This window comes from Caloenas nicobarica, chromosome 1 (assembly GCF_036013445.1).
Source record: "Caloenas nicobarica isolate bCalNic1 chromosome 1, bCalNic1.hap1, whole genome shotgun sequence".
In the NCBI taxonomy this organism is placed as follows: Eukaryota; Metazoa; Chordata; class Aves; order Columbiformes; family Columbidae; genus Caloenas; species Caloenas nicobarica.
Window position 1 is genome coordinate 189,491,934 of NC_088245.1, and position 19,863 is coordinate 189,511,796.

The following is a 19,863-nucleotide window of genomic DNA, read 5'->3' on the forward strand; positions in this document are numbered from 1 at the left end:
TATCTGTAAGGTGCAGCACAGAGCAGCTCAAGCTGGGAGCCTCTGGAAGAGGGACCCCACAGCAAAGAAAACCCTGGGCAATTATACCCTTACAATCTAAACTTCTCACCCCTCAGGCATCGGTTCAGGCCAATTGTAAAATTAGAGTCTGGAGTCTCCCCGTTCCACTTTGGATCTCTTAATTTTCATCAGGTGGGCCATTTCCTATCTCTTTTACTGATCAGACTAGACATCAGTCTAAGTCCTGTCCTTCAGTTGTTTTGTAGCTGTGGCTTGGGGAGAAAAATAAGTCCTGGGCAATAACTGAAACATTCTTCTATTTCTCATTTTCTTTAAACATGCTGTTCCATTCCTTTACCTGTTTCCGGGGATGCAACTCCTGTCAACAATCAGAAGCTCGCCTTATCTTCAAGCTTGAACCGGCTCTGAGGCCTTCCTTGGCTTAATTAAGTGGAAGGTTCAAAAGTTCACAGCTTGCAGCCTAAGCAAACTTGGTTACTTATGTTAAGCGAGTTATTCTAAGCAAGTTCTATACAAGCAGTTTCTAAGCAAGTTCTATATAAGCAATATACCAAACAGTTCAATAAGGTAAGGCAGTCTGTATTTCCTAACAGTAAAGAACCGTGCACCATGGATGTACCTTTGCTAGATTTGGCATGGTTAGAAATTTTCTGTGTGAAAGTCAAGCTGCAGAAGATTTTTAGCATTGATTATGAAGCTGGCAAATAAATAATATACTGCCAGATTAAATTCAGAAATTCTAGAACCTGTTTCACTGAGAAGCTGAAGTTTCACTGAGAAGCTGAAGTTTCACTGAGAACATGAGTGTTTGCGTTCCAAGGCTGGAAATTTGGTGAGAACATTTTTCTTCCATTTTTTTCACACCACCAGTGCCCCCTGTCACAGATAAGCAGCCAGCCCACCTGCCCCAGGTTTCGGAACGAGCCTTGTCTGGAGACAGCCCCTCTGCAAACACGGCATCTCCTCGAGCAGAGCAGTCAGTCATTTTGTCACAATCAAAGTAATAGTCAAAATGAAATCTGAAACGTGACATAAAAAGGGACACTTCAAGCTTCAGAATGGTAGGTTTTAGGCCTTATTTTGCCATTCATGAATACTGATGTCAATTATATAACAAGAAGCCCCACTTACAGCCGATACCCTTGCATTTTGGGCAGCCCAGCAAGGAGCCTGCTGTCAGGCACCAGGTATTTCCCATTTCACCATCTCCCGCCCCCAGGCAGCTGCTGACAAACCAGCTGGGCCCAGTGCCGCAGCCAGCGCTGCTGCTGCCGGGCGGGACAGCGTGTCCCCCTTTTTCCTGATGGGAGAACGAGTTGAGAGAGAACAAGGATCATAACCGATGTTTCTGGAACACCTTTATTAGTTATCACCGAGAGAATCAAGCTGCTATAACTAATCAGAGCGCCCCCAGTGCGCTGCAGCTCCCTGCAGCACCCCTTGTCCTCTACTCTGCCCTGGTGAGACCTCATCTGGAATACTGTGCCCAGTTCTGGGCCCCTCAGTTCAAGAAGGACAGGGAGCTGCTGGAGAGAGTCCAGCGCAGGGCCACAAAGATGATGAAGGGAGTGGAGCATCTCCCTTATGAGGAAAGGCTGAGGGAGCTGGGTCTCTTTAGCTTGGAGAAGAGGAGACTGAGGGGTGACCTCATTGATGTTTATAAATACGTAAAGGGTGAGTGGCACGAGGATGGAGCCAGGCTCTTCTCAGTGACAACCAATGAAAGGACAAGGGGCAACGGGTATAAACTGGAACACATGAGGTTTCATTTAAATTTGAGAAGAAACTTCTTCAGGGTGAGAGTGATGGAGCACTGGAACAGGCTGCCCAGGGAGGCTGCGGAGTCTCCTTCTCTGGAGACATTCAAAACCCGCCTGGACACCTTCCTGTGTAACCTCATCTGGGTGTTCCTGCTCTGGCAGGGGGAGTGGACTAGACGATCTTTCGAGGTCCCTTCCAATCCCTGACATTCCGCGATTCTCCTCACGCCTCCCGACCCCACCCCCGCCTCGGGTCCCTCACGCCGCCGCGCTCGCGCTCCCCGCCCCCCCTTGCCGAAGATCCCGCCCTGCAGCGGCCGCTCCCTCAGCACTGGCCCGCCCCGCGCGCGCCGCCAACGGGCGCTCTGTGACGTCACAGTCGCGTGCCGGCGGCCCCGCCCGCTGCCGCCTGACCCGGGAGGCGGTGGCGCAGGCGGGCCGGGCGCGGCGGGGCTCGGCGAGCGGGGCCGCCTCGGTGAGCGCGGCCGCGGGGTTGGGCCATCTCGGGTCGGCGGGGCCTCCGTGCGGAGCCGGCGGGCCGCGGTGAGGCGGCTTGTTCGCGCGGGGCGGGCAGGCGGGAGGTCGCGGGGTGGGCACCGCAGCGCGGCCGCCGCCTCGGCTGCCCCCGGGCGGTGGCGGGCGGCGTCCCGAAGCTGAGGCAGCGTTGCGGGGATGGCGGGGCCGGGGTGGCAGCGTGCGCGGCGGGGAGCCGGGACGTGGGCCTGTGCAGGGCCCGGTGGGTGGTGACAGGCGCCCGGGTGGCTCGTTCCCTGTCCCTGCCCAGGCGCCTGGGGCCGGGCGGCGGGGGTGCACCCCGGGGTCGGGCTGACGGGGAGGGCGCCCGGAGCCCCACTGCCGGCACTGCGGGGCGGGCCGCGCCGGAGCTGCTGGCGACCGAGGTGCCGCCAGTGCTGGTGCCGGGGAGGGATGCAGGGGGGTGTGGACAGGCCAGGTTAAAGTAGGCACGGTAATAAATGAACTTTTTAGTGTCTCCTTGTGGAACTGAGAAGTTAATTGCCAAAATACTTTGGTAAGCTACTCATTGTGTTTTTCTTGAAAGATTAATGTCAGACAGTTTGGGCTTGAGTTGTTAGTGTGTGTGGAGAAATCCTGTTGGCAATGATCAGAGACTGGCAGGCACACTGCTAATTAAAAAGTATTAAATAGCAATCTTGCATAACACTGCATTTTCAGTGATATCGTTAGAATCTTTGGCCACAGAATGGTAGATGGTGACAATGGCTTTGTGCTTTGGTGCGGTAAAAGACAGCATAACTGCGTGACGAAGGCAATTGTCTACCCTGCTGGTTTCTCCTTTTTAGAGAAGCGCTCAGTAGGCACATAAAGCCTAAAAGCTCTGCATTGAGACCATGTGATGAAAATACAGACCAAGGAGTCAGGAAGAAAGTTCATTTATTTGGACAAAAATGTCTTCAGACAGCAGTAATACCGAGAGGAGGAAAACTAGACATACTGTCTGAGTGAATGTAGGTGTGAGGATACCGACCTGAGAAGATGGTGTAGGTTGAAATGTCAGAAGATAGGAGTTTAGTGAAGTCTTCGGTAATTTTAAGAGAATAGGAATTACCGTGTCAGATCAGATCACTGACTTTCTCTGTTGTCTGGTCTTTGATATTTAGTCTCAGGTGCTTAAAAATTAGCAGTAGGCCACCACTTAATGAAAAATTTAAAGGTCATTTTAAACAAACAAATATAAATAAACTAAAAGCAATACCCTGTAAATTTATTAGCAAGTACCTGGCCTGTATTAATTTAAATCCTTTATAACATTTGGTTTTGTTTTCTAGATTACTGGAAGTTACTTATACTTTCTTAATTGCTCTTTCCCTACATAAGTAAGGCTTAAATAATTCTGTGTGGTAGTTCTCCTTTATCTTCATCTTTGAAATCAATGGCTGATAGAAAAAACAGTTGTCTTATAGGAAGAGTTCTTGGATTATGGGTTTTGTTTTGGTTTTGCTTCCCCCCGCTGCATCCCCCAGGTTTCAAAAATAGTGAGTTGAAAAGAGTGTCCTACCTCTGTCAGTCAGGATATTTAATCCTCTTAATAAGCTTTAGGATTTGTGTTTACCTTCTGCCAGTAAGATCCACCAGTAAGCTGTATGTTTTTTTTAAAATATACATTATTTTTTAATGAACTGGGGTTTGCTGCTGCAGAGGAAGGATGGTCAGGCAGGTAGCTGAGGCGTTAGCTCACAATATTGAATAGAACTCAAGTTTCCCTGTTGCACTGTAGCCTCCCTTGGTCAAGTCAGTTTAAACCACAGAATATATCTGTGCTGATAAAGGGAAGAGAGCCAATGAATGAGCTCAAGCACTGGATTCATCTGTGATTATCTACAGTGCCCGTTAGCTCTTTTCTTAGCTCTATTTTGGACCAGTTATCTCCAAGACAAGTTCCTCTAAATGTTACTTAGCACTAAGCCATTCTCTACCAACCATAGGACTTTAGGTTGGTTTGCGGCATCCTTGCATTTAGTAATATACATTTTGGAATTCATTCTAGCTTTAAAACAGAGGAAATAATACTCTGCATTGTATAGAAATGGATTACAGGCAAATATGAAAACATGCAGGGCACTTAAATACTATATTAAGAACATACATTGAAAACATTAATGACAGAGGATCTTCCTTGCATATGATCAGATTACTACTTAAATGTTCTGTTTCAGAGAATATTTTTTCTTGTGTTGGGAGGGAGCAATCAAGCTGGCTTATTTGCTTTATACCATCTGTTATTTTGTATTAATTTTAATAAATAAGGATTAAATTCAGTTGTTAAGGCTTTTAGTTATCATAAGCTTAAAATCTACTGTGAACTCCTTCTTCCTTTTCCAAGTGCTGTGCCACCTAAATGCATAGTTTGGTGGTAACTATACTGTACATATACTGCAAACTTGGGATGTTTCAAACAATCGGAGATAAGTTGTAACACTCCCACTCTTCTGAATTGCTGACTTAGCTTTTGTATCTCTGCCATGCCACGCATGGCAATGAACTAGTGCTGTATATGCACTGATCATGCTGACATCTCCATTTTCTTACAGGCCTTTTCTAGTGTCAATAAAGCCTGAGCTTTAGCAAGAATAGTGGTGTTGACAGTATGACAAGCATACAGTGAATAGTAAATTAATAATTAAGTTGAAATGTAGCTATGACTTTAGGATTTCACTTGATGACTTGCTATATTCTAACAATCACTAGCAAAATAATTTTTTAAAATCTGTGTCTTTGCTTTAGCCTTCTTTAGCAAAACCAAAAAACATGGGGCAAAGTAGACTATGGTACTGCAATTGCGTTCACACAGATGGATTGTTTATTTAAAGCCTTAAGAAAGGACCTGTTACGGAATTGGATTCACAGGCACTAAAAATGTCAAAACATTAAATTTTGCTTATAAAGAACTAAACTGTGATCTTAGGTTAAACTCAGGTCTGCTTTTCTCAGTCTTCTAAACGTTTTCTGTGTTTGGGAAACCTACAATTATAATTCTTTACTGTTAAATTGGTTTTCCCCTTTATACACTTCTTAAAAGGAAAAATGGATTTTTCATTAGTAAATACAAGTGTTGACACAAGATGGTGTGGTTTGAGAGTCCCTAGGTTTTTTTGCTAGCAAGTACTTTAACTATGCATATATTAAATGGTTAATTTTAAATGGTTAATCATAAAATATATGACATGGTTAAGTACAATCTTTCATGTCAGGATCCACCTTTATTCACAAACTTGTTAAGAATTCTTTCCAATTACTCTTATTCTAATTGCTTGCTGTTGTGCTGGTCAGAAGCATGCTTATAACTTCTAAGCTTGATCTCCCTGGTGGTTATTAAATACATGCTTATTCTTACGCCAGTGTTGTTCTTCAGCTTAAATAAAAAATGCTGAGCCTGTTGGCAGTGAGTGATTACAATCAACCAGAAAAATCTTCCAGCCCAAGATTTGTTTTTTGTGATGGGGAATGGGCAGCGAGCCTGGTGGCCTGAGTCCCTGCTGATCTGCTCCATGTGGGCTGCCTTCTCACGCCATCTCTGTTGTATTCCTAGTGACGTGTCTGTCATTGGACTGAAATCACTCATATTGTCTTTTGCTTGAAATTGGATTCTGTCACACCATAAAAATACAGATGCGTTCCAGATTACATGGCACTTCTGCCATGTGGCTGCAAATGCATCAGTCATGTAAGTGTTAGCTGAATTTTGATCATAAAGGTTGTGGGAGTAGAGCACAGCATTCTGGCTTTGCCTCATTAAAATAATTTCATGACCTGCACTACTTAAGTTTCTCTTTGTTGGAGTAGAGGAAGGATATTTTCCAGATATTATATATATTTATGTATTTATTTTTATTAATACACTAAAACAAGAAGAGATATTAAGTAAACTTAAGTGTAGGTACTATTTCAGGATTTTATTAAAAGTTCGGATTTCAATAGTTCTTGTCTTCTTCCCTGATGTACTTTCTTCTTTTCACCCAGTATATTTATAGAGACTAATCCAATCTCTTAGCCTTTGGTTTATTGGCTTCATAAGCCAAAGTTACCTCTCTTTAAGGAAAAATAATTGACTGACCAGAACAAATCAGTGACCTTCTGGACACCTCTTCCCATTCTGGTGCAGCTTCCCTGAATGTGGCTCAACGTTGTGTGAGGTCTCACTAATGCTGTGTACACTGGCATTAATGCTTCTATATGTGTAATGGAAATATTTTTATTTTTGAACTTTGGATTTTACCTACCCCCATGTTTTTTGTAGCTTGCTATCATTGTGACTGACATATGTCTCTAGATTTTTCTCCTTTCTTCCATCCAGCTTACAGACGAGAATCATTGTTTTTCTTGAAAATGCATGACTTTCATTTTTATATAGTATCCCATTTTTGTTGTCCACGATCATTATTCTCTTCTAATATAATAACTTGATTTTTCTGAATTGACAATGCCTCTCAACACTGTCAGCAAAAAAATCCACTGGAATTTTTTACATCGTGTGTTGTAAACACTCTCTTAGGCCAAGAACGATTTGTATTTCCTGCATTGGGCCAAGACTGAAGATCTGCATTCAGTTAAAACAGTGATTTTTAAAAAATATTTTAGAGTTCAAATAAACCTATTGGATTCTTTTCTGCTTGTCACTTGTTCAAATAAACATGAGGCACTTTGAGGAATACAATCCAAAACAGACATAGAACCTGCAACCTTTTGTACATATTATTTCAAGTTTTTGTCACCTGGGGAGCAAGGGAAGGAAAACACTTTGTTCTCACTTTATAAACACTGTAAAGGAAAGAAGTGATTCCCTGTTTTCATTTTGTAAAACACACCGTGAACTATTTTAAGTATTTCTTCCCAGATCTGTGTGTTGATGTTAGTTGAAGTTTACCGTGATTTGTTTAAATCTGTTGTGTGCTCTCCCTTAAATTATTTAAATAAAAATGTACTGAGTTTGTAAGTTCAGCCTTTATTTAAATAGACAAAATGTTAACTGATTTTTTTTATACCTTAGAGATTTTTTTAAAATACCACTGAAATACTATTTAAATACTATTGAAAGTAAAGTTGTTGTTGTTATTATTGTTATTATTTTTACTCCACTGTTTGGTACTGATCTTATTAAACTTCTCAACTTAAAAAGTATTATGAGGCGTGTCCATATTCTTCTCATATTTATCTTTTAAGAAATACATGTCTGTGATGTAACTGGATGTGATGATTATAAATTCCTTTCGGCCTTGGAATCATGTATTCTAAATCTGAACGTCAGTAGGACTTAACCATAGCATATCAAATGCTGTACCAAGCAACTAGAAAGCTTTCTGCCACTACATGCAGTATGATCGTAATTAGAAACCAATTAAAAGGCATTTTGTTCTAAGGTAAACTTTATTTGGCTTCATCTATGAATATTCTGACTAATTTTTCTCATTTGCAGTAATGGAACAACTGCAGGATCCAGTTATGCAAGAAGATGCAAATATTAAAGCTATTAATGAAGAGTACAGGAAAGCCTTTATTTTTATCAATAAAGGACTGAATACAGATGAACTGGGACAGAAGGAAGAGGCAAGAAGTTACTATAAGCAGGGGCTTGAGCACTTGCTCCGAGGGGTTAGCATTCCATCACAGGGTCCTACATGTGTAGGGTCCCAGTGGGAGTCTGCGAGGCAAATGCAACAGAAGATGAGGGAGACCCTCCAAAATGTTCACACTCGACTCAGCATTCTAGATCAAAACATCTCACCTGTACAAGCAAGCCCTGCTGCCATGGGTGCCCCTGCTGGGGTACCCGAGTTATACCCATCCATTCCTTCCAAAGAAAAACCAGAAAGACCACCAGCCCCTAATTCTCTGTTGGTACCAAGTCAGCTGCCCACAGCAGATGGAAGTGTTGCAACTGTGAGCCAGGGACAAATTCCAGCTATGAGTCCATCACCTGCAAAACCTCTTTGTCTGCCAAATGAAGCACCTCCTGCCTATACTCCTCAAGCTACCAATGGCCATTTTACTGTGTCTTATGGCACGGACTCTGGGGAGTTTTCTTCTGTAGGTGAGGACTACTACAGTAAGTGTACTCAGCCACCTCCCCTTGAAAACCTGGGAGTGGATGCAGATGAGCTGATCTTGATTCCCCGAGGAGTACAGCTGTTCTTCGTGACTCCTGATGGGCAGGTTAGTGCTCCTTCGTACCCTGGATATCTACGCATTGTGAAGTTCTTGGATGCAGATAGTGAGACAGCCCAGAATCGTCCACCTGCATTTCTTCAGGTAACAGCAAAATAATTTTCTCCTCTATTTAAATTTTAAGAACTGTCATAAAACTTTAAAAGGCAATCTTCTTGAGTTCTCGCTCTTCTGACCCTAAATCTCTGTGATCATACGAAGGATGTTATAGCTGTTGGAAAGATGGTTTTCTACACATACGCTCTTTTATGACTTTTTCTGCAAAAATCACCTCTGTGTCTTCACGAGGTTGTTGAGTGCTGACTGTTCTGGTGAATTCCATTTTCTAAAGGAGTTGATTTAACATATCTTTTCATTTCATAGAATTAACTTTCCTTTCCTTACATAGAGAAGACATGTTGATTCACGTATTGTAACATGTCAGTGTAAAATGGGCTTGTGCACTGCCCACTTCAGTCTCAACTAGTGATAAGGTACTGCAGTTAGGACAACTGATAATTGGGAATGCGGAGGCCCATGTTAATCCAGACTCTGAACTATAAATGATGATGTACTATTTGGATTTTTTCAGTCTGTACTTGCTTCGCGTGGGCATGTTCTGTAACGTACATTGTGTTTCTGGACTCGTTTCTGACTTTCGGTCTCCTTGTTGCTGCTAAGACTGGCTGTTGGAAGTCTCATCAGCAAAAGGGAAATTTGGAGGAACAAACAAAAAACGCTTCATGGTTTTGGGTCAGCTGATTCACCTCCACCTGTGTTAGCAGCCTTCAATAGTTTACCAGCAACAGCCATAAGTTCTCATTATCCTATTGTACAAACCTGTCCTGAGATCTACAGGAAGTTACAGGTGCTGTGAATGCTGAGTTGTTTGGTAGTGTGTTTCATCTGTTTCTACACCTGGGCCCAAGACTAGACCTCAGTTAAGAGGCTACCAGCCTGAATTTAAGTCCTGTGAAAATTAGTATTTTCTCTATGTTAGACTGTCAGAAATAATCAAGAATATTTCCACAGTCATGTGGATTTGTTTGTTTGAAGATGGCTTAAGGCATTTTAACTTTCTTACTATATGGAAAATCAAGTTTGTGGTGCTTATCAGTACATTCTGCCTGCCTTTCTTTTTAAAAATATCCTTTAATTCCTTTATGTACTTCTCTTTTCTAGGTTTGTGACTGGTTGTATCCTCTAATGTGTAACCAGTCTCCTGTTCTGTGTTGCAATACTGGAGTCTACATGTTCCCTGATGCGATGTCTCAGATACCAGGGTCCTACGTGGGAGTAGTGTTGTCTTCAGAACTCCCAGCAGCTGACAGAGAGCTGTTCGAAGATCTCTTAAAACAGATGTCTGACCTTCGCATCCAGGTAAATTCCTGGGCTGCCTTTTTGAAGCTAAAAAGGAAAGGTGGAGATGATCATTATATTCTCCTGTTTACATTTAGTTGTGTAAAATTGCGAAGTTCTGTGTCTTGCTTGGTAAGCTCACCAGTGAGAAATAAAGTAGCCAAGATGAAGCAACCTACTAATAAAACTGTAGGCCCTGTGAGGCGGGAGGACAGAAATTTTAAAATACTAAATTGTAAGCACAGAGGGGAATTGGAGACCACTTTGTATATTTTCTGTATTTTTCCAGAAGAGAACATAGGACCCAGAATGAAATTTTATGTTCAGGAGAAAGCATGTTTTTTCCTGTATGTGTGCACACACATGCACACCATCTCTGTGTAGTTTTGATGATGCCATTCTTGGAATATTTGGCCCAAATGTGTTTACAGTTCAAAATTGTTAATCCTTCAGAGAAGACCTGTGAAAATAGCATGTACCTCAAAAATCTACCTTCAAATGGAATCTCAAAATAGATAAATCTAGTGCCTTACTGCAGTAAGATATTAACAGATAGAGAAAATAGAAAAAACCCATAGTCTAACAAAGGTGCAGTAAGATAATGATGACTGAAACAGAGGTGAAAAATGTTACTGTAAGAGCACTGGAGCACCATTTCAGGAAGAATGGTAATCAATAACTACTTAAAAGCTTATAGGAAGATTATATCTTTTCATGAAAGATAACGCTTGGTGATTCAACAAGATTCTGAAGAGAGTCATGATGAAGGACCAGTTTGCAGCATAGGATGTGGGTGGAGTTCTGCTACGTTATAAATCCTCTTGAGTTCAGCAGGGAATTTCACTAGCACTGGAGACCACTAATTTTTACTTAAAAGTACTACAGAATTGTGATCTGTCAATGCAGGGCTTACTGGATAAAATTCTATTATTTCTCCTGCGTAGAAGTAGTTCGGATTGGATATCTCATTAGTTTTTTGTTGTCCTGAAATTCCATGTTTTTGTTAATGTTCCCTGCTACGATGTCACAGGTGCCAGGATCCCATGAGAGAGTAGGGTTATCTTCAGAGCTCCCAGCAACTGAGAGAGCACATTTTGAAGATAAATTTAAACAGATGTCTGTCCACAAAGTCCAGGTAAATTCCAGGACAATGATTCCAAAATTTTATAGTAAAAAAAAGAGTCACTGAAGTACTTGTTAGAACTGCTGAGATTCCAGACTTGGTTGAAAGCAGCAATGTATGCTGTGCTTTGTGATTTTTAATTTTTTGTTTGTTTGTTAAGAGCTGGTTCAGTTACTGCAGGCTACCATATTTTGCTAATCAGTAGCATATTTCTGGAGTTTTAAAAACTTTGTGATAGAGCACAAATATTTCAAACCCTAGTCTGATGGCCATTTAATGTGTCTGTTTTATATAGTACTCATGAGGATCTAATTAACAAGTATATTTAATGTAATTCTAGTACAGAGTCACCTATCTTATTAGAGAACCCATTTCTGGTCCTTAGAAAAAGCCTTGGAAGTCTTGTTGAATGTTTTTCTGCATAATGATCCAAACTGTGGTGTAACTAAATTATACCTGGCACATACTTCAGTGGTTTGGTGTTGTGTTTTTGTTAGTTTTTTTCTTTTCAATTTTGTTGTTGTTTTAGTTATAGTTGTGGTCATTTTTCCTGCCCAGCCCTCAAGTGTTTTGGTCACATGCTAAAGATGTTTTTTAAACATGACATTTCACAGTGTTGTCAAGCCCTAAATGATATAGTACTAGTCAGGGATACATTGTCAATCTGGCAACTTTCCAAGAGTTAATCTACTCTTTTCTATTAATGTTGTTTGGAGGGGTGTGTTTTTGTTTTGGTTGGTGTTTTTTTTTCTCTTTTGTCTGCAACAGCCATCTTTGTGCAATACCCTACTTTTATTTCCAGTAAATATTTCAGAGGAATCTAAGAATTCCATGCAATATCAAATATTATTCTATATTGTGTATTTTATTCTGTTAATAGGTTTCATTTATGATTGCTTTCATATAGACTCTTCTAGACTAAACTAAAAGGTTTTTTGTACTGTCTCTCATTAGCTAGCAGTGTTTTCAATCATATGAAATGTTTATTTTTTTACATTGGGAATCCTAAAAAATCCTAGAATCCCAAAAAAAAACCCGAAGTCTTTTATTTTTTTGCTTTCTCTAATTAAAGTTCAATTACGCATTGTCTGTGAACAGTGTAAAGTGATGTAACACTTTTCGAAAGCACTAACCAGACTCTGGTGGTGGTTGCTATGTTTGAATAATGTCTACTCCAGCAACTCTCGTTTGACAAGAAATCACATGGAACCTATCCACCCAACTTTTAAATGAGGAGCAGCATCATGCACAGCTTGCTGCGTTCCTTGGCTGTGCCAGTCTGCAAAAGCATCAACAGCACATAGAGTGAATAATCTCCTTTATTTTTGAATTTGGGAGGGAAGGATAAGGAGCAAAACAACCAGAACAGCTGCATTCTTTTAATGCAGCTGGACTGCAGTTCCCATACTGAATAACAGAGTTGACTTCCCTCTGAGAAGATGAAAGTGATAGATGGACAAGTCTCTTCCCGTTTTTTGCTAGTTAACTTGTACTGTTAAGTTTTCCCTACTTAGTTACTCGACCATATGGCCATGTCAGCATGCAAGTCATTTCATTGTATCTGGATGAAGAAAGTGTTCAGAAAATGCTGAGCAGTCTGATACGTTTTTTTTGAATGCATAGCATTTCTATACAAAAGTAACTGAATCACTAATTTCCACTGCATTTCTGTACACTTACCCAAGGTATACATAGCATTACCATTTTCTGATAATATATCTGTGTGATCTAAAACATTTACAACAGAAATCCTGATAATACTTTGCAAAGTAGATTCTCAGATGTTTACTTTCACTTGTTAGCCTTCCGAAGCCTCTGGTGATGCCATTAACTTGCCTGAGACTGTACGTATCCAACCAGAACCTGAAGGAGCAGAAAATCAGAAAGAGTTGCCAGAATGGAGTGAGAGAGTTGCCCACGGAATCTTGTCAGGTACCATTGTAATAAGAGGCGTGTGTTGAATATAAACGTCTGTGAGTACCATTTAAAACAGCATTTTCACCTAAATTCATGTGTGCTGGTAGAAGCTGAGTGGTCGGAAGTAGTTGTTCACTGGTTCCAGTTGTAATCATCTCAGGGATACTTTGGTGGGCTCTATGAAAACAGTGCAGAATTGAAATCCATTGCCAACAGTCCTGTTCATTGCAAGTGAGTTAGGCTCCTCACTTGACTGTATGGTAGGATATGACCCCTTATGATTCAAACCACTGTGACAGAACAGTTTTACTCCTGTATGAGCAGTTATATTGAAGCAGGCATCTATTGTGATTTCTGTCGATTAACTTTTTTTTTTTTTCCTCTGAGAACCTTTGGAAAATACTAAGAACCACCTGCTGATTGTAATAAGTATCAGTCTGCTAGGACGGCTAGAGGGTTGGGTTGTACATTTTCAGAATGTTAATAGCATTGAGATGTGCAGTTTTATCGCTTCTGACCCAGCTGGGGCTTGGATATCTATTAAAAAAACGAGTGTTTGTATTAAGCTGACATTTGGATGAGGGCTGGCGGTATTAAAGTGAACTGAAAAAATGTGGGTTGCGTAGGAGCAGAAATCACTGCAGGAATTCATGCTGGCCCATTCAGGGAAGAGAATAATTGCAGACACCGTAATCAGGGATGTTTCTAAAGTCAGTGTTGGAGAGACAGAGGAGGGAGAGCTGTAGGAATAATTGTCTTTAAAATTGTACATTCAAAGAAACAGAATTTTTGTCTTGAAGGTGCATCTTGGGTAAGCTGGGGCCTAATGAAAGGAGCAGAATATACTGGTAAAGCTATCCACAAAGGAGCTTCTAAACTGCGAGAACACATTCAACCAGAAGAAAAACCTCTGGAAGTCAACCCAACTGTAGCAAAGGGGCTTCATGTAGCAAAACAGGCTACTGGCGGAGCTGTGAAAGTCAGCCAATTCTTAGGTAAAAATTTCCATCTCACAGTATATTATATTTTGCCTTAAATAATAAATCTTTTGTAAAATGAGAGCTGGTTTCTCTTGCCAGTGAGCTAGGGAAGGGATTGACCTGATGAAATCCAGTGATCAGTAGTTTGTGCCTAGTTATCTCCTGTGAGAGAGATGCTTTAGGACTAGCAGTTATTATATGGCCTTGAGGCATCTTTTTCTTTCCCAGAATAATAGTCTGTACAGTCTTAAGTTTGTCATGCTTTTCTAAGTTTCAGACAGAATGGTCTCTTTCTTAAGTTGATAACTATGTATTTTCAAAGCTGTACTGTCACTGGTTGCTAACATACATATTGTACCACTAGAGAATATGTGTGTGCGGATGCCTATAAATACGCACACCTGCAACAAATCTCTTAGACTGTGTATAAACTTCCAGATAGAAATGGCTTGGTGCTTAGAGGCGCATGGTAACCCTAGCTGCTGTTAGTAACTTCATTCTGTTATTTATTTGCATTGATGTTTATATTTAGTGTCCAGTGACTTATACAAACTTAAAAGCAAATTGTGCTGAATGTTATAAAAATACTTTGAGGAGCTGGAGTGGTTGTGAGAAAGACTTCTCCAAAAGACAGGTCAGGAAAGAAACACAGCCTATTCCCTATCTGTGAGTTTGGGATAACAAAGCAACGAAAACAGTTTCTTGAAATTGGGAGTGTATGTATTTCTTTTTAAGTGCTCTTTAGCCATAAGACAAACCTTATTTGTTTCTTAGGGATTAGAGCTGTGCAGAATCTGAAAAATAAGGTTGCTTTGCTATCGCTTGGGTACTCAGGCGTGGATTAAAATCTGTCTTTCAAATAAGCATATTTAAATAGAAGCAACACTTAAGACTTCAGTGAAACTTACTTTTAATTAGGAGTAAGGACTTTTAAAGAAAGATGTTCTATTCTTACTAAATAATCTGTATACTATTGTTTTATGGTAGTTGAGGGAGTATGTTCTATAGCAAGCTGTGTCGGAAGGGAGCTGGCTCCACATGTGAAGAAGCACGGCAGCAAATTAGTTCCAGAATCCCTTAAGAAAGATAAAGATGGCAAATCCACTTTTGATGGTGCTCTGGTGGTAGCAGCAAGTGGAGTTCAAGGTAATGAAAATTCCTTATATGTTTTTAATACTTTTCAATGCTATGAACTCAAATAAGCTATTTATTTTTACAGGATTTTCAACAGTGTGGCAAGGTTTAGAAAGTGCAGCTAAGTGCATTGCTAAAAGTGTTTCAACTGAGACTGTAAAAACTGTCAAATACAAGTAAGTTATGTTTTTGTTGGTTTCATCTTCTACAACATACTGTTGTTATGTTTGAATCCTGGCAAAAAAAGAAAAAAGCTTATGAAAGTACAGGGAAGCTAACTGAAATACCTGCTTTGCTCTAATTATGCAGCCCACAATAAGCTTGCTAAGTGCACAGTAAAAAGCACCTTCTGTAAGTAAAAATATGAAATGAGTAAATGTTTGTGGTTTAGCTCTGTGTTACAAATACTATTCAGATCTATATCTTTCTTCTACAGTATAATGTCATTATGAAAAAAGTTACTGGTTTAAACGTCTCAGCTTTGATCCTGAATTTATGTAAACTTAGCTAAATTTGAAAAAAAAATGGAAGAACTTCAACTATCAGCAAAGGATATTGTGCAAGGAAATCTAAGGCATAAATTAGCAATGATAGGATAGCTTCAATTTGTGAAATACAGATGTTCTTAGAAAAAGATAGTGGGGGGAAAGGACAGTAACATTTGGGATTAAGATGATGTTACTAAAATGACAGAAAGAACAAAGTTGAGTACATGTACTGGGAGATGCTCTGGAGAATAAGGGAATATATTGAGATAACTGCAAAACATGAAATGCACCCCTCAAAAAAGGTGCAGTAGGTATAACAAAGTGAAGAGTAAGCAAAAGCATGTAGGTTAAATGGAATTGGTGAGAAGTGTAGCAAAATGTTTAAAAAGGATTGCGGAAAGTGCTCTACAGGCTACTAGAAGAAGGTGACAAGGTAAATGTCAGCATACAACATTAAGTGGATCAGCATTTGGGCTTGTGATGCATTTCAAATAGGCAGCTGATAATGAAGTTCTAGTCAGTGGTGCTTTATTGTAATGTTTGTTTTCAGTGGCAATGTCAGGAGGTTTTATGCTGGTACTCTTTTCTCATAAATTCACATTAATGTTTTTGTTTTAGATATAAAAATAGGAGATATGGAGATCAGCAGTCAACAGCCACTGAGACTGAGAAACAATAAGTAATTACATGTTGCAGTTAATGACAATACCATTGAAAAATATTTGATACTTGATCTTTAGAATTGATCTATATAAATGTATGACTATTTTACATAATCTCTCTCTTTTGGGAGCTGGTTTCTGTGTCAGTGACATAGATTTCTGCCACTCAAAATACTTCAGTGAATGAGCTAAAGGAGTATCATCACAGTGTGTCTATGTCAACAAAAAAATGGCTAAAACTTAGCTGCAGTGCCTTTGTGGATGGAATCATAGAGAGATGCTTGTCATATGTGTATCTTGGTCAGAACTGGGGGAAAACAAAGCTTCAGAAGCGATAGGTCTGCCAAAGTATGATACTACTACGTTAGTGGGTTTTTACAGTAATATAAATGACTGTACTATCTACACCTGCCAAACTTTTTTTTTTTTCAAAAAAAAAAAAAGGACGTTACAAATTATGCAATTGAGGCAGGCAAACCGAAAAATCAATTATCAAATATTATGAACTTGTTGGTTTAACTCTATTGGATAAGAGTCTCACTTTAAGTGAGGTTACCTATTTTACTGATGTTATATAAAACTCGCTTATGATGTTCCTGGAGTGAAATAACTAATCAAATTGACAAATACTGAACTTCTGCTGTGAGATTAATTCTGTGATCTGCAAATCAGATATTGGTGATTCAAGGCTGTTACTCTATCAAAATTACAAACAAAACAAAAAAGCACTAATTCTTTTTATTCAGTTCAATTGTTGGTTCCAGCCACTATGCTATGGCTGTTGCACTAATAATGTGGTAGATTTTTGGAGTCTTTGATATTCTATGCTTCTCTCTAGCCTTATTTTGAGTTCCTCAAAGAATCTCTGGTCATAAGCGCAAGGGAAAAGTAACTCTGGTAACTGCTGAGATTGTGATGCTGCCAGAAATACTTCCTTTTGGCCTGGTTTGTCTGATGACAGTGCTCTCTGGGGAAATGTCTGGATGCCCAGAACAGCTGGAGTTACTGCTCTCACTGTACTCTCGTCCTCCTGCAGTGCGCTCTCTCTGCTGGGGTAGATGTGACCTTTCTTCACACTTGAGTAATTAATATGAAACTGCTGACTTGCCCCCTAAAGCATATTCTGGACCCACAGCCCCGTGGAGAGACTTGAGGTTTAATTTCATCATAACCTCAAGATAGCTTTGTTGAGGCTTCTGGGGTTTTATGACTTCTTTTCTCTCCTCCCTACTTCCCCTTTGCCATTGTATTAATTCCACATTACTTCAGAGAAGTTTTCACTGCACAATGACATGGGGTTTTTTTTAGGGACCTTGCTACCTCCAACTTATGAGCATAGCTGTGTCAGTAATGCTGTGTACCCTGGAGACCTGTTAGATGGTCTGGATTGATTTGCTTTAGCACCTCAGTGTGCCTGCTTTTGGGACTTGGAATTAACGTGCCAGTGTGTTGCTGTTACACCAGACATAGTATCATATTATGCCATGTAGACACAGGCAAAGGCAGTATAGGACAAGTACTAACCAAGTACCATTCTGGCAGTGGTGGTACTAATTGAGAAAAAAATATGCCTGAGGTGACTCCAGTCCCCTTTTCTGTTACAGCTGAGAAGACAAGACAGTGTTAGCCCTCCCTCCGCAGTGCTGTTGCTCATGGTACAGACAAAGAAGGTTTAGCAGCTGCAGGGGTCTAGCTGTAAGGTCTTGCATGGGGGAATAGAAGGTATTAGGAATTTTACCTAAGAATTTAGGTGAAAAGGGCTTATTGCACACAACTCCCTCTCCCGCCTGCCACCATTCTTACGGTTCTATAGCTAAGCCTTCTACTCTTCTCTTGAAAACTAGAGGGGAAGAAGGGAGAAAGACTGGAAGGTTTTTTTGAGGAAAAAGGGCAGAAACATATTGGTATCTTTAAAGAATAATCCATCTGATAGAGAAGCAGCCCTTACTCAAATGGCTTGGTAATTTCTAATTTTATTTTTTACACATCCATGCTGTGTGCTTACTATTTATTCTTGCTAATGCCTAAAATTTTGCTTTCAAAATAATTCTAGTGAAGAGAAAAATGCTAAGTATACTTATCTACAAAACTACTATCTTTCTTAAGGTATGGAGAAGATGCTGGCCATGCTACAGACAATGCCATGAATTCTGCAATCAACGTTGGTGTGACAGCATTTAACATTGACCATCTTGGTATCAAAGCTGTTGTAAAGAGAACTGCAAAGGAAACCGGTCATGCTGTGTTAGATGAGTATAAAGTATTAGATAGTGAGAAGAAAGACAAAAAATGAAAGCAATGAAGTATTTCTCAAAGCCTTACATCAGAGATGAAACTTCCTATTTAGAAATAACCACATTGCTAATCTGCAATTTAACACAAATCACAGTGTACTTCTCAAGCAACCTTTATTTAGTTTGACAGGAAGATGCAAAAGCAGGGAGGGCACTCGTGGAAAGGAAAATGAAAGTTGTCTTAATTCTTTGTTCCATATTGAACAAGGCTTTTAAACAACTGGATTAGGGCTTTAGACAACTGGAAGGATATGAGTTTGCAGTTCATAAACTTGCTTCTGTAAGCACTTTTTCAAAATATAAAATGGAATAATGCATTAATAGAGAAATACTATTGTGACTATTTTTGTAATGCTTTGTAAAGAAGGTGATGATACAGAACTAATAGGATTATTAATTCTGGAACAAATAGGACTACTAGTTTTGTTTTTTAACCATCTTTAATAGTTTTACTAAAACAGCCTTGTCTTATTTATTATGCACTACAATAAGCTTTGTGTTTCAGTGTTTTGTAGGGAACTTCCCTTTACAGCTACCAAACAGCTAATCCTGTCCAAAGTTCATATTAGAAGAAATGAAATATGAACCTCAGGTAACTAGGTAGTTATTCCCTTTAAAACTATTTTTTTTCCATCCAGCATATAAGCAAACCAAAGATAATCAAGCATTTCTTCTAAAAGAGGCTACTTACAACTATAGAAAAATATATTCTCCAGTTGGCCCCTAAGGAATATGCAAAGATTTTTTGAAATTGAGATTTTTGTGTAGAGAGGATAAGTATGTTTTTGCATAAATTATTTTTCTGTTAAAACATTCTGTAGAGGACACTAGGAACTTCTATGCATTCTGTACTTCTCAGCCAATCCAGAAGGATTCAGAGTATATATCATGGCCTCCTAATGGAAGACAATTATGTATTTGTTTCAACAAGTAGTTCTAACAGTCAGCATCTTTATTCTATTAAAGTCATAGTTGCACAAGGTAAGTCCTTAAAGAGTATGAAGACAAGGCCTTTCAATGAAGAGATGCGTGTGAAACAGAATAGATGTGACCATGTAGGTTTTTCATCCTGTTCCTAGTGAAGTGTGAAATAACTCCATATGTGGAACCCTTGAGATGCTTTTATACTGCTACTTAATTAATAATTCATTATTGAGTTTTAAAGCTGATACACGTTCTAATATTGACTGGACCTGCAACAAAGAGAACACCATCAATTTACAACTTATCTCCATTTCATGTAAATGGAGAAAATAAATATAAATGGTTGTTAGCAAATTATATTTGCATCAGATTGAAAAAATACAGTAACAACTAATAGGTGCACATTTTGTGGTAGCCACTGTAGGTGTTTACTTTGGATGAGAAATGTGAAACAAAGGATCTAACCACTTGACGTGTAACTTCGATTTATGGAAATAAAGATGAAATTAAAATTGGTTAA

The 19,863-nt window shown here is 39.7% G+C and overlaps 1 protein-coding gene across 4 annotated transcripts; it reads left to right on the forward strand.

Annotated features, from left to right (window-relative positions):
• The first annotated feature begins 2,185 nt into the window (after nt 1-2,185).
• SPART (spartin) lies at nt 2,186-19,863 on the forward strand. Of its 4 annotated transcripts, XM_065658628.1 has the most exons (10): nt 2,191-2,324; nt 7,735-8,567; nt 9,645-9,842; nt 10,852-10,956; nt 12,747-12,876; nt 13,662-13,856; nt 14,829-14,987; nt 15,061-15,151; nt 16,082-16,142; nt 18,232-18,321. In XM_065658628.1, the coding sequence occupies exons 2-9, from the start codon at nt 7,737-7,739 to the stop codon at nt 16,140-16,142; spliced, it is 1,770 nt and encodes a 589-aa protein (XP_065514700.1). In that variant the 5' UTR covers nt 2,191-2,324; nt 7,735-7,736; the 3' UTR covers nt 18,232-18,321. The 4 variants fall into 4 exon arrangements, with proteins under 4 accessions (XP_065514697.1, XP_065514700.1, XP_065514696.1 ...); XM_065658625.1 differs by lacking the exon at nt 16,082-16,142 and having other exon boundaries at nt 2,186-2,256; nt 18,232-19,863; XM_065658624.1 differs by lacking the exon at nt 16,082-16,142 and having other exon boundaries at nt 18,232-19,863.

Excerpts from the sequence above, each read along its gene's own strand:
- SPART (XM_065658625.1), top strand. The coding sequence starts at position 7,737 with ATGGAACAACTGCAGGATCCAGTTATGCAAGAAGATGCAAATATTAAA. Across the intron at positions 8,568-9,644 it reads GTCCACCTGCATTTCTTCAG|GTTTGTGACTGGTTGTATCC; the intron begins GTAACAGCAAAA and ends TCTCTTTTCTAG. Across the intron at positions 13,857-14,828 it reads GAAAGTCAGCCAATTCTTAG|TTGAGGGAGTATGTTCTATA; the intron begins GTAAAAATTTCC and ends GTTTTATGGTAG.